Genomic DNA, 14,499 nt, shown 5'->3' with positions numbered 1-14,499 from the left:
TATTGCCATGTACATGGTTTATGTATCTGTTGCTGTGCAGTACCAAAATTGTTAACAGTATCTAGATAATAGTTTTTGAGAGGATTAAGGAAAGGATTCAGAGGAAATCAGTTGCACTTATTTAAATGGAATGTCTTAATTGACTTACTGTTTGAATGTGTATAGTATCTAACAAAGAACCTCAATACCAAGATTTCCTTTCTAGATGTGCTCAGAGTGCTGGGCACTTCCTAATATCAAAGAGTTTTTTCTTGACTTGGAGTGGAGAGTGAAGTGTTGTGCATTCTGGACCCTGTTTTTGGCACTGCCACCAGTCTGTTGTGAGATTGCCTTGCTGGTATTTAATCTCTGTGTCTGGACTTGTGCAGTGCCTCTGCACTACTTACCTACTTCCAAAATAGGTTTGTTTTAGTGTGCTAGTACTTGTAAAGCATTTTGAGGCCCTTGGATGAGAAGTGGAGTTGGAATACAAACAGGCAGTTAATGGAACTGAAGTGGGTGGGGGTGAAACTTCCTGGAAAAATCCTGAAACTCAGTGTGACATGAACACAGATGAAAAATGAGAAGCTAAAAATACTACTGGGTCTTGTCTGCTGCCTCCACTATACCTCAGTGATAATGTTTGCTGAATTGATGGCACACTTCAGAAACTTGACCCCAAAAGGTATTTTTTAGAAATTATTTACAAGGGAATATGAGGACTTCCAGCATTTCAAACTCAGAGCTCACCACATCACTTTTTAACTCCCCTGGAAAAGTTCCCATCTTCCTTTTCAGTACTTGGTCATAGGCAATATGCTACTGTTTCTGTAGGATTTGTTTTATCTGACACAGCTCTCAAACAATTGTGTGGCAGTAAAAGTAACTGAAGTGTTTGGAAAAGACAAGTGAAAACAAACAGGTACAGTGTTTCACATTACCGCAAAACCACAAGCTTTGGGAAATCCGTAATGAAGATTTTTCCTGAGAGTGTATTAATTCCTTCCCCCTTTTGCATGTGTTTCAAAGTAGACTCCTTTATTTGAATTTCCATAATTCCCCAAGGCCACAGCTAAGTCTGTGCAAAATACTGGTCAAGACATGGCATGTACCTTAGTCAGATATTAAGATAGCAAGCTAAGAAAAGCAAGTCTAGAGGTACTGCATGATTATTGAAAAATAGCTTCTAGTAAAATAGACAGGTATTTTCCCTTTGGGAGGAGTTAATTGTTCTCAGATTCCCAGTTGTCTCCTGTGTCTTCAGCATGGAAGTGTTGTGTCAAGGAGTAACCTTGACAGGATTTCATGGAGCCCATGGGAATAATGTGTAGATTTTACAGAACAAGGTAATAGTGGAGGTGAATTGAGATAGGATTCTCTCTCAAGGAGAGCTTCTCAAGCCTTCCAGGAATTGCCAGAGTTGCTAGAATAGGACACACTCCTGCAGGGAAGGAGCAGTTCTGTTAGGAATGTTATCTCTGATCAGACGCTTATCCTTTCAGGAGGTAAGCTCTGTCAAAGCTGAGATAAATGAAGGACTCTGGAAGTTTTCATGAACCAGCTCAGCAGCCTGTCCTGTTAAGAAAAACAGTGCCCTTCAGATGATCTATTTAATGTTCATGGTACACTGACTCTTCCAAAGTAAAGAGTCAAATTTTAAAATATGTCGTATTTGGGATGTTTGTGGGTTTTTAGCTGATCAGTTAATTGTTCAAGAAGCTACACTTGGCTTTGAGGTAGCTTACTTATATTTTTATTCCAGTATTTTTATGGAATTTTTTTGGTAGCATCAAATTAGTTGGTATGAACTTTAGAGTATAAAATGGGGAAATTGTCCATCTTGTGAACACTTCAGTGGTACCTGTATCTCACACTTGCTTTCATCCCTTGTGTAAGTTTGTCAAGTTCAGTGCTTTTCCTTCTGATAGTTGATGGCTTTGTGGTGCAGAGAGCTGGCTATCAGTAGCATTTATCTTGTTTCATATTTGGTAACGAGTTGGACAATGGCTTTCCAGACAGCCAGATTGGCTAAATGCATGGCATCTTTTAGAAACAGACATCTTTTAGAAACAAAACTGAATAGTCTAAAACTAGACTAAATAGTCTGTGTAGTGCAAATTCTTAGTAATACCATGCTTAAACTGGTAGTCAATGGAGTTTCTGTATTGTATTCTCTGATGCAGAGCTGTTTTCTTGGCAGAGTGGAGGGATGCGACCACTTTTGCATCTCAAGTGTACAGATATATAAATTAATAAGAGAAAGTGCTAGGAATGCCCTTCCTACTTTGGGGAATGGAGTGCTTGTCAAGCTCAGAGGACATCTTGGCTTGACCATATCTTTTTGCATTAAAGTTGCATTAAAGTTCAGGTTGATTTTCCATCTGGGAAGATTTTAAACACACTTGCATTGAGTCTCTCCCACTTATAGTTTATGCTGTGATAGGATTTGTTTGATTCTGTGTGTACCAGTTACACTGGGTCTTTGTGATGAGAAGGGCAGTGATGATTTGTGTTTTGAAAAACTTGAAGGATCATATATATTCATGAAATGCATAAAAACAGATGTCAGCTTAATTTTCAGTCTTTCTCTGCCTTAGAGTGATTGCTGCCAGTCTTTCTTCCCACACTAGATACTGGAGTATTGAAACAGCCTTTTTTAAAAGAACTCAGTTTAATTAAATTATATGGCAATTGTTTGTTTGTTTGTTTGTTTGGGGTCTTTTTGGGTTTATTGTTTTGTTTTTGCTTTGAAAAAGCTGACAGAAAAGCCCCCTAAGATGGTTAGAAAACCAAAGGAGTTAAATAATATCAGATGGATAAAAGTTCTTGTTCTTTGCTTTTTAGAATTCTTTTTCTTGTGTACTTTGCAGCTATGTCAGGGTTTGCATCAGAAGAGGATAAATTAAAAACAGCTTGTGGAAAGACATTTGTATTAAAGTAGCTGAGCTACATGGATGGCTCTGCATGTATGGAGAGTTCTGAGTAGTACAAAACTTTTTTTTTTTTTTTTAAATCATTATTTTAGTATATTCATTGTTAGTTTCCCCTGACCTTTGTGTTACTGTGTTACCCAGAGTCCTATGTTTTTTTCACTGTCAGCCAAAGTGGCAGAGCAAAATTCGAGGTCAGTTCCCCTGTTACTGTGAACTCAGAGTTGGGTAATGTAAGACGGATTGCAAAAGTAGATTTAGCTGAGCTGGTATCACCATCAAGAGAGAGAATGAAATTAAATGAAATGTGAATCCCAGTGAAAAAGGCAGTTTAGTTCCACTAAACTTTGCAAATCAAAGCACAATAGAAGGCAGGAAATGGTGGAGACCGCAGTATGGAAATGCAAGGCGGTGTTGCTACCTGACCAAGCTTATTTGTTTATACCATGAAGAAGCTCTGTAGTTCCAGCTAAAAGCATGGCAGCCACTTGCCCACATCATGGAAGGGTTAAATCATATTAAGGAAGAGAGAAAAGCACTTCTGGCAATTGTCTTTGAGATTTTATCTTTGAGGAGGGGGATTGGAAGTAGAAGCTGATAATTATGTAATGACCTGTGTAATTTTATGTGAAACATGAAGGTGGTACTGAATGAGTAACTGTCCTGAAAAAAAAACTGTTAGGGATCAAGTGAGAAACCACAAAGGATGAAGAAAGAAAAACTGTCTTAGAGGTTAAAATGTGTGAGGATAAAGTAAAAGTTGCCAAAGCTCATACTGGGTTAGACTTTGCCAAGGAGAGCAAAGCAAAGAGCTATATTTCTTAAGCATGTAGGTAAAGGCAAAGTAAGGGAAAGCAGTAGTATGTTCATAGTGAAGATGAAGCTGACATAAAATGCAATTTTATGTATTGTCAATCAGATAGAAATGGGAGCAAAACAGTCAGTGTGCAGCAGGACTGGCAAATGAAGAGTAATACAATGAAGCAAATAGTGTTTGTCTCAGAAGAGTGGAAGAAGTGCAAAATGAAGTTGTGAGCTTTGTGGTAACAATTTGTGATTAAATCAAGATGTCCTGATTTACTTTGACTGTCTCATTCAGGAAATACTATGTGACCAATGGGTAACAGAAGTATGTCCTGCAGATAAAAAACGAAAAGGAAAAGAAAACAAAAAAAAACTTTATAAAGTGATCTGAACAAGTACATATCAGTCAAAGAGTAGGTCTAACACCTTCTTTTAAGGAATAACTAAAACCTGCTAGTTCTGCAAGGGAAGTCCTTTGATCTCATGCAGGTAAGTGCTATAAAATGTGGCATGTGTTCACCAGAGACTGTGCTGGGCTGGCTTGACAGCTTTTATTGACAACTGATACCTCCATGAGGGAAGTCATAGTGCATTTGAACAGTCTGGACTTGAGTAAAGCACAGGATTGCTGACACATGGAAATAATTATTGGAACTGGATGAAATGGGGGAGTTGTACATGAAGTGTGAGTATCTAAGAAGTTGGCCTAAATTAGAGACAGGATGTTTTATTAAAGGAGGAAATAATGGGGTTGGATGTCACCTACAGGCTGTGCAGAGTCCCAAAAAGTGAGCTGGGGACTGATCTTTGTTATGCTCTCCCTAAGGTTGCCAGCAAAAATAAATAAATAAACAAGGAAGAAACCTACTAATGAAATTCAGTGCTGAGGCAACATTTCAAACCCTCATCAATGCAGAGGAGGACAGGCATGTCAGTCACTAAGCTGCAAAATGTTGCCAACTGCAAGATTAAACTTAGCAATGTAATTATGGAAAGTACTGGGTCATACACTAAGGTGATGTTGACAATTTTGGCTACCAACAAAGTGCTTATCAGTTGAAAGCAAAGAAGGAGAAAGATCTAAACATCATAAAAGCCACCAGTATTATGTAGCATATAAATAGGCAGGTGTGTTCTCAGCATGTATCAGATGAGAGATTTGTGGCAGGGCTGTGTGTTGCACTGATAAGAACTCATCTGGAAAACCACCTTCACTTTTAATCACCCAGGTTCTGGAAAAATTAATCCAAACTGAGAGAGGTGCAGAGACCTAGGGGATGATCAGTCTCACTGAAGAGCTTATCTTCAGTGAGAAGAAGGCTTGGCTTGTAGCAGAGCAAAACAAAAGCATGGAGAGATTGGACTCTGGGTCAACAGTGGCATGGTATTCAAACTAAAATATTCCTATTTAAAAAATAAGTGGAAGGAAGCAGGATAGAATAAAATTCATTAAGTTCTATAGTGAATGAAGTGTTCCAATACTTTTCTACAACTGTCTGGTTCCTTTCAGTTGCAATCCTTGCAATTTTTTGGGATTTCTGGGATTTTTGCATGCAAACATCTTTCTGAGATTTGTCCCTGTTATTCATGTCATTAAAAATTCAGATTGAAAAGTAAAATTATTCAAGTCTATTAGAAGTTGTAAAACTTTACCTTTTTCATTCCTTCTCTCATCTTTAAGTAGTAACAATATTGTCTTGCTCCTTAGCTCTGTAGATTTCCCTTGGCTAGTGCCAGTTTCAACACGCAGCAGGGTTGCCCCACAGTGTTCCTACTGTGTCTCAGGTAACACATCCAGCCTGTGCCCAGGCCCTCCCTGGCACTTGCCACATAGATTTCATTGCATCTCTAGTTTTTGCAGCTAAAATGGCCCTGTTTCCTCTCTCAACTAGGACATTTAACATTTTTTTTAGCATCTATTAGCCAAAATCACTAAGATTCCCTTTTGCAGTCTGGCTTCCCAGTAGTGGCGAACCAGGATAATGACATAAGGTATTCTCTCACTTTATTTACGTCCCTCTGCCTCGTGCCCCTGTTCTCCCAATTGCTCAGTTTTCTTAAAAATGCGAATTTCTGATTGTCGCATTTGTTGTTTATTACCTGGCTTGTTCTCAGGTTCCAGTGTGAATGGGCTGGAGGAGCCCAGCCTGGCCAAGCGGCTGCGGGGCACTCCAGAGCGCATCGAGCTGGAGAATTACCGGCTGTCCCTGCAGCGCGAGGAAGAGCTGGAAGAGGTCCCCGAGGAGACACTGGCAGAGCACAACCTGAGCAGCGTGCTGGACAAAGGGACAGAAGAGGATGTGCCCAGCAGGTCAGCACACATGGCCCATCAGCTTTTTCTACACCCATCCCAGCAGATTTGCCTGCTTTTCCTTTTTCTTTAGTGTTTGCAACATTGTCCTTTCTAAAGTTTTTGAAACACCCAGACATTTAATCTTGTTGTTCCTGTCCTAAATAGCTCACTACTATCAGAAGACAACTATAGTACTATAATACCATGAGATGAAGTTCTACATTGGAAGGGGTTTTTAAATTTAATTTTTCAATTGTAGCAAAGGTAAGCGAGTCTTTTGAGCAAACAGAACATGCATTCAAATGGAACATTCCAAAATTATCTTTTTTTCTATATGCTTTCCATTACAATTCAAAACCATGTTTTGTTTCAAGATTTAGTCTTGACACATGCGTAAACCTGACTGAATTCTGGTGCAATGCCTGAGAGGTATTAATGGGAAGCAATAGCTATGGCTGTTGAAAAATGTGTTGTGCCTTCATGATAATAAAATGAAGGTATATAAATGTGTTGTACCTTCATGAATTTCTCTTCATCTGCAAAATTCTGTGCAAGCACACCAGGATCCATATCCATGCAGGTAGAGGTACTGGAAACAATTATTCCAAGAATCATTGAGAGAAAATCCTTGAGGAAGAATGCTCCTGAACTTTATAGTCAATCGCATACTTCTGCAGACTCTTGGTCTCTTAATACAATTTCTCATCTACTTGTCTTTGTAGCAATAGCAGCCCTTACCTTTTCATCTCTGAGTCTGTCCAGTAGTCTTGAAATAAATTCAAAAAATGCTGTTACTTTTTTCCTGAAACTTAGATTCTACAGTCATATTCTGGGTATGCATTACCTGCACATAGAGATCTGTATGAGAAATTGAGTAATCTTGGCATATTTGTGGGAGATGCAAACTATATTTTCTTAACTCATCCTTTCTTTAGTTACCTGCTCAGGTTTAGGAATTTTATCAACTATGATGATATGAGCATTGATGATCTCAGGGGTTTTTACACCTTTATGTTCCTGCCTCTAAAACAAAACTGTGGAGCTATCAACTGTTGTTATTCTTTGTCTTGATTTCAATAAATCAGGACACAATAGATCTGCTCAATAAATGGCAGAAAACTTACAAAGGCCAAGAGTTAGTTTAAAAAAGTGGAATATTGGCATGAAGCTGATGGTCATCTTTAAGAGATGTTTTATGAGATTCTGGAGATTGAGGGCAGTACACTATTATTAGGTTAGCAAATATGATTTTTGTTTTATAGGGCGTTACATTTAGCTCCTTTTGTCCCACATTCATCCCTATAACTTGTTATCAGTATGAGTATTTCTGTCTGTGACAGAATGCTTTGTATAGTTTTCCATGTGGGAAGCAGTGTAGGCTACTCACATTCTGTCATAAGGAGAAAAGAGAAAATACTTCAAATTCCCTGTCAATTTGACCTGGAAGAATTTATGTTCCAAATCCAAATATGGCAAGCAGTTTACTCAGAGAATGGACAAGGCTATGTGGGTCAAATATCAGAGAGAGCAGAGGGAGAATTTTGCAGGGAATGTAGCTGTTGGGTTTCCTCTGTCCAGCTATATCCATTCCATGGGTAGACTGCAAAGTCAGGCTGAAAAGAAAAAAAAAAAAAAGGAAGAAGTCTGACTACTTTTTAAGCAACCAAAAAAAAGAGTTTTGACTTATTCAGCAAGCCAACCAAGGCCCTGATTTAATCATCTTCACTGTCTTGGTGCAGTGCTGCAGGGTTAGGAGCAGGTGGATGAGATGGGGGAACGCTTTGTTCCCTCAATGTCTTACAAAGGATGGGTCAATCTTTCAGGGCTCGCTCAGGTGTTTGATGGAAATCAGGCAGAGACCTCACATTTTGGTGCACAGCTTCCCATCATGCACACAGTGCAGAGAAAGTTTATGGGGAAAAGTACTCAAAGTTTATTTTTTCATGAGAGTTAATCTTACATAAGTTTCAATGAGAAAAAAAGATCAATTAAGCAATTAAACCCAGACTACACAGTAGTCTGAGGAGTGGGAAACCTTTTATATGCCTTATTCATTGCCTTTAAGTTGGAGCAACCCCCAGTGTGCTATCTCCAGTTTTGGTGTTATGTCCTGTGGCCTTTCAGAGGAGTGTCATAGGACAGCTTGTGCTGGATAGGTCTGCATGGCAAGGGAAGAGAAGAGATTCATTGCCACAGTTTAGGTTCCATTTCCTTTCCTCAGCTCTTAAATCTGTGTACATACACCTTTTTCTAATGAGATAATTAACTGCTTATGCAAATTCTATAGAGCAACTTGCCTTGGTCTTTGATTTCTGCTTTATAGAAAAATAAAATTTCACCTGTTGATTTAATTCCTATGGCCCAGGATTTCCATGCTGAAAGGAATGCTCACTATACCAGGTCATCTTTCATTGCTGTCTTTCAGCTTAATTTCTTAGTATTCAAAGGTCAGACAAAAGCCAAGTGATAAATAAAATCCAAAGAAGGTGAAGTGAGCTGTGTGGTGAAGAATTTGTGTCGTCACTCGTCCATGCGATAAGCTGGCTGGTGGAAGAGCAGCAGCTCATCCCGTCCAGCACCCATGGCAACAATTTGAGCAGAAGTAAACCTTATTGACAGCACACCAACCCCCCAGCATGCAGCACCTGTCAGGTTTATTTCCATAACAAAGGGTGGGAAAGCAAATCAGGGAGAAAGGGAACTTCACTTTTCATCTCTGTGACAGTAACTGTATAAAGCCTTTAGAGTATGCTCTGGTCTCCATGCACCAAGCCTGTGGCTTGCGGTGGTTTGAATTCAGTATTTCATATGTGAAAAATCAAGTAGCATGTTAAAAATCACTATTGAGTTTATGCTGTGAAAAAGTGACTTGTAATTTGAAAATAATGTTATTTGTATGCAGGCCAGTGAGGAGAATTTAAGAGCCTGTGGACAGAAATGTGTGACAATGAGAGCATGAACAAAGTGTTTTCCTTATTATGTTTGCTATCAAAAATAGGCTCTCCGACAAGTAGATAAATAAAACTATGTAGATATGATACTACAACTGTACAAGTTGTATTTTATAGACCTACATGAAGTGTAAACTTCATTATGTTCAAATTGTTGGTTTTCCCTTTCATTGTCTCTGTGGAATGGGTTCTGCCAAAGGCTGTTACCCACTGATAGTGGGCATAAGGAGGCAGCAGGAATACTATTCTGAGATTATTCACCCAAACTTTAATTATTCTCAAACAGTTTTCTCTTTCAGTCAGATGAATTGGGCCTTTTAAGATTTATAGGGAAAGCAGCCAACAGGTGCTCTAATAAATGCAGTTCTATTAAAGTAAAACAAAGCTAGAGCACCTTTTCACCCTGCAGAGTGGATCTGTGAGTGTGTTGTAGTTCTCATTCATTTTCCAGTGACAAATGCAGCCATCTTTCTCCTCAGTCCCTCTAGGTAGTCTGGCATGTAAGAGTGAGCTAGATTAAATGTCACTGGACAAGTGGTTGCATTTCCTGCCCCTCCTATGTATGCAGAGGAGCTGTTAGAATTAAAAAGAGGTGACTTCTAAAAGGCACTAATGATTTATTGCTTTGCATGGTTTAGACTTTGCAGTGGAAATAATAATCTCATTTTTGTAATTATCTTTGCACTGCTTGCTACAGCACCTTGCTACCATGAACACTGTGTACTTAATTGGATACACGTTTCTGTCTGTGATACAGAAAAGTGAAGAATGTGGGTTTTTTTTTTCTCAGTCTCTCCTTAGTTCACATGCTGTATCCTTTGGCTGATGTGTTTTGTATTCTTTCTGCTCCCAAAGACTTCTTTGGTTCACCGGAGCAAGTGCCAAAATCAGGTTGGGTATCTTAGCAGTAGCTGCTGTATCAAAAGACATGGCCTTCTACATTCTGTTACTGTGAAGAACTCTTGCACCAATTTATCAAGAGCAATGTGATATGAAGAAAATAGTTTTTTTGTGTTGTATTAAATTGTCTTGAACTGTAACAATAAATGCTGCACAAGTATTTGCACTTGGCTTCGCAGATACTTTTCTGCTGCCTCACCTTCTTTAAAAGAAGCAGGGCAAGGACCATACTGCAGCCCACAGGTGATGCTGTCACTAAAAGGCCTATGAAACGTTGAAAGCTGAAAATCAGTGTTATGTTTTAGGCTTATGTGTGTTGAAATTACTTGTTAGTGATCTAAGACTGATCAAGCAAACATTGACTTCATATTCTTTAATACTATTATTTATTATTAATGATATAACCTTTTTTTTTCCTAAAACCTTACAGTAGTTCAGAATCTGAGATGGAGGAGGAAGATGAGGAGGAAGATGATGAACTATTGCTGCCTCAGCAACCCCCTTCAGACTTGGGTGGTGTGCCATGGAAAGAGGCTGTGCGTATCCATGCCCTCCTGAAGGGAAAGAGTGAAGAAGAGATTGAGGCTGAGCAAAATCATGAGATTGAGTACAAATACGATGATGAGGAGGAAGAATACGAAGAGGAGGAAGATGAGGAGTCAAGTGAAGGTTAGCTTGGTTTGTCCTTTCTTTCTGCTAGCCAGCAGGGAAAAATTAGTTGAGTATTTGCCATGAAAGAAAGATTTACCTTGGAAAACTTTACTTCTTCTTTCACTTCTTTGTTGCTCTGATTTTTGAGAGAGTTATTGTCAAGGAAAGCTCAAGGTGGTTATTCTAGATACTGAAGGACTTTGCCTCCAGGACAGTTTAGAGTACTAGTACTAACACAATATGCTTGCCATACACCATGCCAACATGTCAATTCATAGCCCTGTGCTGCTGTATTGGCTTATGGTTGGTTTTTATTATTATTTGGAATTAGATTTGAATGTGCCCTTTGCTCTCTGACAGCTGGAACTGGAAGCATTGTGTTTACAGTGTTTTCAGTTTTAGAGTGCCTCAGTAAGGGGCAATGCCCTGTCACTGTCAGCAGGGCATTCCACAAGAAGGTGCTTGTAGCTCTCCCAAGTTAAAAGATGACCTGGAGAAATAAGGAAGTTGAGGTAGTTCCCGTTCTAGCTTTGAAAGATTTCTGTGGAAAACGTTAGGGAAAGACTCCTTCCCCTGTGTTTGTCTCAGTCATTGAAATGCAAAGTTTGTGCTCAGAATAGACATGTTTCCAGTGTTTCACCACCATGCCAAATTTCTCACTGCTCTTGTCTTTGTCTTTATACTCACATTTCCTTTTTGAGGAGACTTGTAGACTCCAAAGAGCTTTTTCGTAAAGGTCTTTGGCTGCCTACTGCAAGCAGGGGTCCAGTTTTTTGAGTCTTAGTGGCAGTGTCGTTGATGAGCTCACCAGGCTCCTTGGCTACTTTCTCAATGTAGGAGCTGACTGTTCATGAGTGAAGTCTGTATTCTTTATAAAAATGGTGACATGCATGTTGTGTGCTCAGTCTGCTGAACTGTGGCGTTCTTGGATGGGTGTTGCTTCATTCAAGCAGTTTTCCTGTCAGGCACTTGGAATACAGTGGGAGTATGGGGAGTTGCAGCATTTCCAGGCAGTCTCTCTTTCTGATCCTGTCCTATCTCTTTCTCTCTTTCCCTCTCTCCATGGCTTGTGTGTGCACACGCGTGTCTGGTGTTAAATGTGGCTGTGTGCTTCCCTCTGCTGTAGAGGGGGAGTATAACCCTTGGGAGAGAGAGCTGCAGCAAGGTCTCTGGCTTCAACGTCTCTCAGATGAAGAGGACTCGGGTACACATAAAGGTACCCGAACACTGTCTCCACTTCCACTTCCCCCCAGGAGTGGGGAAGGTTTTAAAGAGCAGGTCCCACATGAAGAGTTTCTGTGTTTTATTTAATTGTGTCACAAGCTCCCTCAAAACTGATTCAGTAGCCATTGTTCATCTCCTGGTTCAAGTGCCATAAATCAGATCAGTCGTTGCTACTGGTTTTAGGAAAGTGATAAAGCTGCCAAGTACCTCAGGATTTCTAGAAAACCTGGACAATTTGCTACTGTAATCTGCATGAACAGTGACTTCCAGGTATTAAGGAGTATCATATTTGTTCTATACATGCAGACTACTTGCACCTGTGCATTATCTCAGACTCATGGGACACATCAGAAATACTGCCTTTAGACTGCTTGTATCAGCTAATTTGCTTTTCTTGTTGTCCTCTGTGTGTGTCTGTCTGTGGGGAGAGTCTGGAAGGAAACTAATCAAGCTACACCAATCCCTCAAGATTCTTCAAACAGTGACATAATGGTCATAAAATTAATCAGACATTCAAATCTAACCGGTTGTGTTGTTTTCCATTATGCATTCTCTTGTAGTTTATTTTTGATAATTGTTTTTTTGGTAACACTTGGTCCTAATAGTTTGTTAATCCCTTATTCCCTCGATGTGGTTCATTAGAGCCAGAATATATAAGAGGAAAATCCAAGTGCCTTCCTGCATGTAAGGGGGCATATACAGTTGTCAAACTGCATATTTTACAGTTTATGGTTGTAATAACAGTAGCTTAGCTTCTTCCTTTTTTTTTTCTCTGAGAGAAAAAAAAATGGAAGAAACAATATAATTTTTTTGCCATTTAACTTTTCTGTGGTATGAATGAGAAGTATTAATAAGGTGGCTGAAGGGCATACCTTCATACCTGTTGCAGTTGCTAGGGTGCTTCAGAACTGACTCTTAAGGTGTTGGTTTGCAGATGGCTCCTTACTCCAATCAAGTGAAAACATTGAGCCTGGCCACAGCTTATAAAGTGCTGTTGGGTGAGACAGTGGAAATGGAGGAAAGACTACCATTCCAAATCTAAGTGCAGTTAATGTCCAGCTTCCTGCAAAGCTTAGTAGGCAGTCCTGAGGAAAGGCTGTGCCAGGTGTTGTTTGAAATTCTCAGGCATTTAGACATTGAAGAAGTGTTAGGTTTGCCTCTAAGCCAAGCAGCAGCCCTTCATGTCTGGCTGTGCTGCTCATTACTTATTGGAAAAGGTGAGAGGGACAGACAGGCTGTCCAAAAGCTTGTGGAGAAACTAAAGGTGTGTGTGTTACAGTGGTCTAAATCCCAGAGTAATCCACTTTAAAAATTGCAGATCATGTGGGACCTGTTCTTTCCAAGCCTTGCTGAGTGACTCTGTACTTCTCAGCCATTGCTGGCAAACCTAAACCTGTTAACACAAAACTTTGTGTGGCAGTGCAAACGCTAACTCTACTCATCCTGGGGCGTGCATGCGAGTGCTTTGGTACGGAGTGAGAACAGCCAGGCTCCTGTCCCTGCAGGATGGCCAGTGCCTCTGGTAGCCCATGTGGTTGTGCTGATTGGTACAAAAGCTCTCTGGTGAGGCCACAGAGACATAAAGCTGCAGAATACTTGGCTACATTGTGAATCTTGCTCTTTGTGCCTCTGAGCCCCTTTCCCTTTTATGACCATCTGCTGATTCTGTCCTTCCTGCAGTTCCTTCTGCCTGTTCCTTCTGCAATTTTAATGCCAAATCTCACACACAGTCACTCCTGAAACAGAAATCCCAAACACTTTGTCATATCTGGGGAAAACATGACTGGGAGTGAGGAACTTGTTAAAATGAGACAGCAGGAAATAATGAGTGCAAGCTCTAAGTGCTGCTAATGTGTCTTGTTTCCTTCAAACAGTAGAGCACCATATGAAAATCTAACTGCTTTTGAGGTTCTAAACTGCTGCTACAGTGCTTTACCCTACTCAGTGGTAATTCAGTTGTTGTGAAAATTGACTCCCTACTTTTTAAAGTAAGTGGGCATTTTCCTTTCAAGATTGAGACATTTGCTTTTGAAGACCACTCCTGCAGACAGTGTACAGGTGAACACCTGTCCCCTGCAGAACCAGTTATTTTATTATGGATAAATGAAGCCTAAGTTACAGAAGCAGAGCAGACAGCAGTAGAGACAGGATCTATGAATTTAATACCTCAGAGTAAGTGCTCCCAAGGCAGGTATTCTGCAGAAGTTAAACAAGCTCACCAATTGCTTTAGGTGCCCATTGTTCTCTTTGACATCTCCTAAGTAGCTGAGGTCTGTGTAGGCAGGTAATTGAAGAGTAATGAAATTCTCTTAAACAGAATAATTTGTATGACAGGAATTCCCTTCTGGGGAACTGTTAAGTCACAACCAAAATGCTGTTACCCTTCAGAAAAAAAAAAAATCTCTCTTTGAGCAAGTCAGTACAAAAGAGCCAGGAGTAAACAAAGTGGTGTTTTAGGTGCCAAAATTAGCACGTGCCCATGTGTGCATATGCATATATCCACGTGAAGCTCTCAGATCCATCATATTGTTTAATTCACAAAGTGTGTACCCAGACTAGAAAGAAGCGCCTGACCCAGTAGTAAGGAATGAAAAACTTCTTGTCTTGGTGCATCAATCAGATAGAGATTGTCCCTCACCTTTAGCAGCAAGATATCTTTGGCAGTAATCATAACGAAAAGGCTGAAGGAGCTGGAAATTTCTGCTGAATTGGTATTTCCATACCACATACTGTTGGACACTCAGAGAACGTATTTCATTTCAGCAAA

At 39.9% G+C, this 14,499-nt stretch overlaps 1 protein-coding gene across 5 annotated transcripts in view; it reads left to right on the top strand.

Annotated features, from left to right (window-relative positions):
- Nucleotides 1-14,499, top strand: part of MICAL3 (microtubule associated monooxygenase, calponin and LIM domain containing 3) — a 103,496-nt gene that overhangs the window by 51,443 nt on the left and 37,554 nt on the right. For all 5 annotated transcript variants that reach the window (XR_009933154.1, XM_062491906.1, XM_062491905.1 and 2 more), the window contains exons 20-21: nt 5,829-6,024; nt 10,288-10,526. Coding sequence is in view for 4 of the 5 variants with exons in the window: in XM_062491906.1 (XP_062347890.1) it covers nt 5,829-6,024; nt 10,288-10,526 (435 nt within the window). In the remaining variant the exon portion in view is untranslated. The remainder of the gene's footprint in view (nt 1-5,828; nt 6,025-10,287; nt 10,527-14,499) is intronic.

Source organism: Cinclus cinclus, chromosome 4 (assembly GCF_963662255.1).
Source record: "Cinclus cinclus chromosome 4, bCinCin1.1, whole genome shotgun sequence".
Classification (NCBI taxonomy): Eukaryota; Metazoa; Chordata; class Aves; order Passeriformes; family Cinclidae; genus Cinclus; species Cinclus cinclus.
This window is presented reverse-complemented; position numbering and strand designations above follow the sequence as displayed.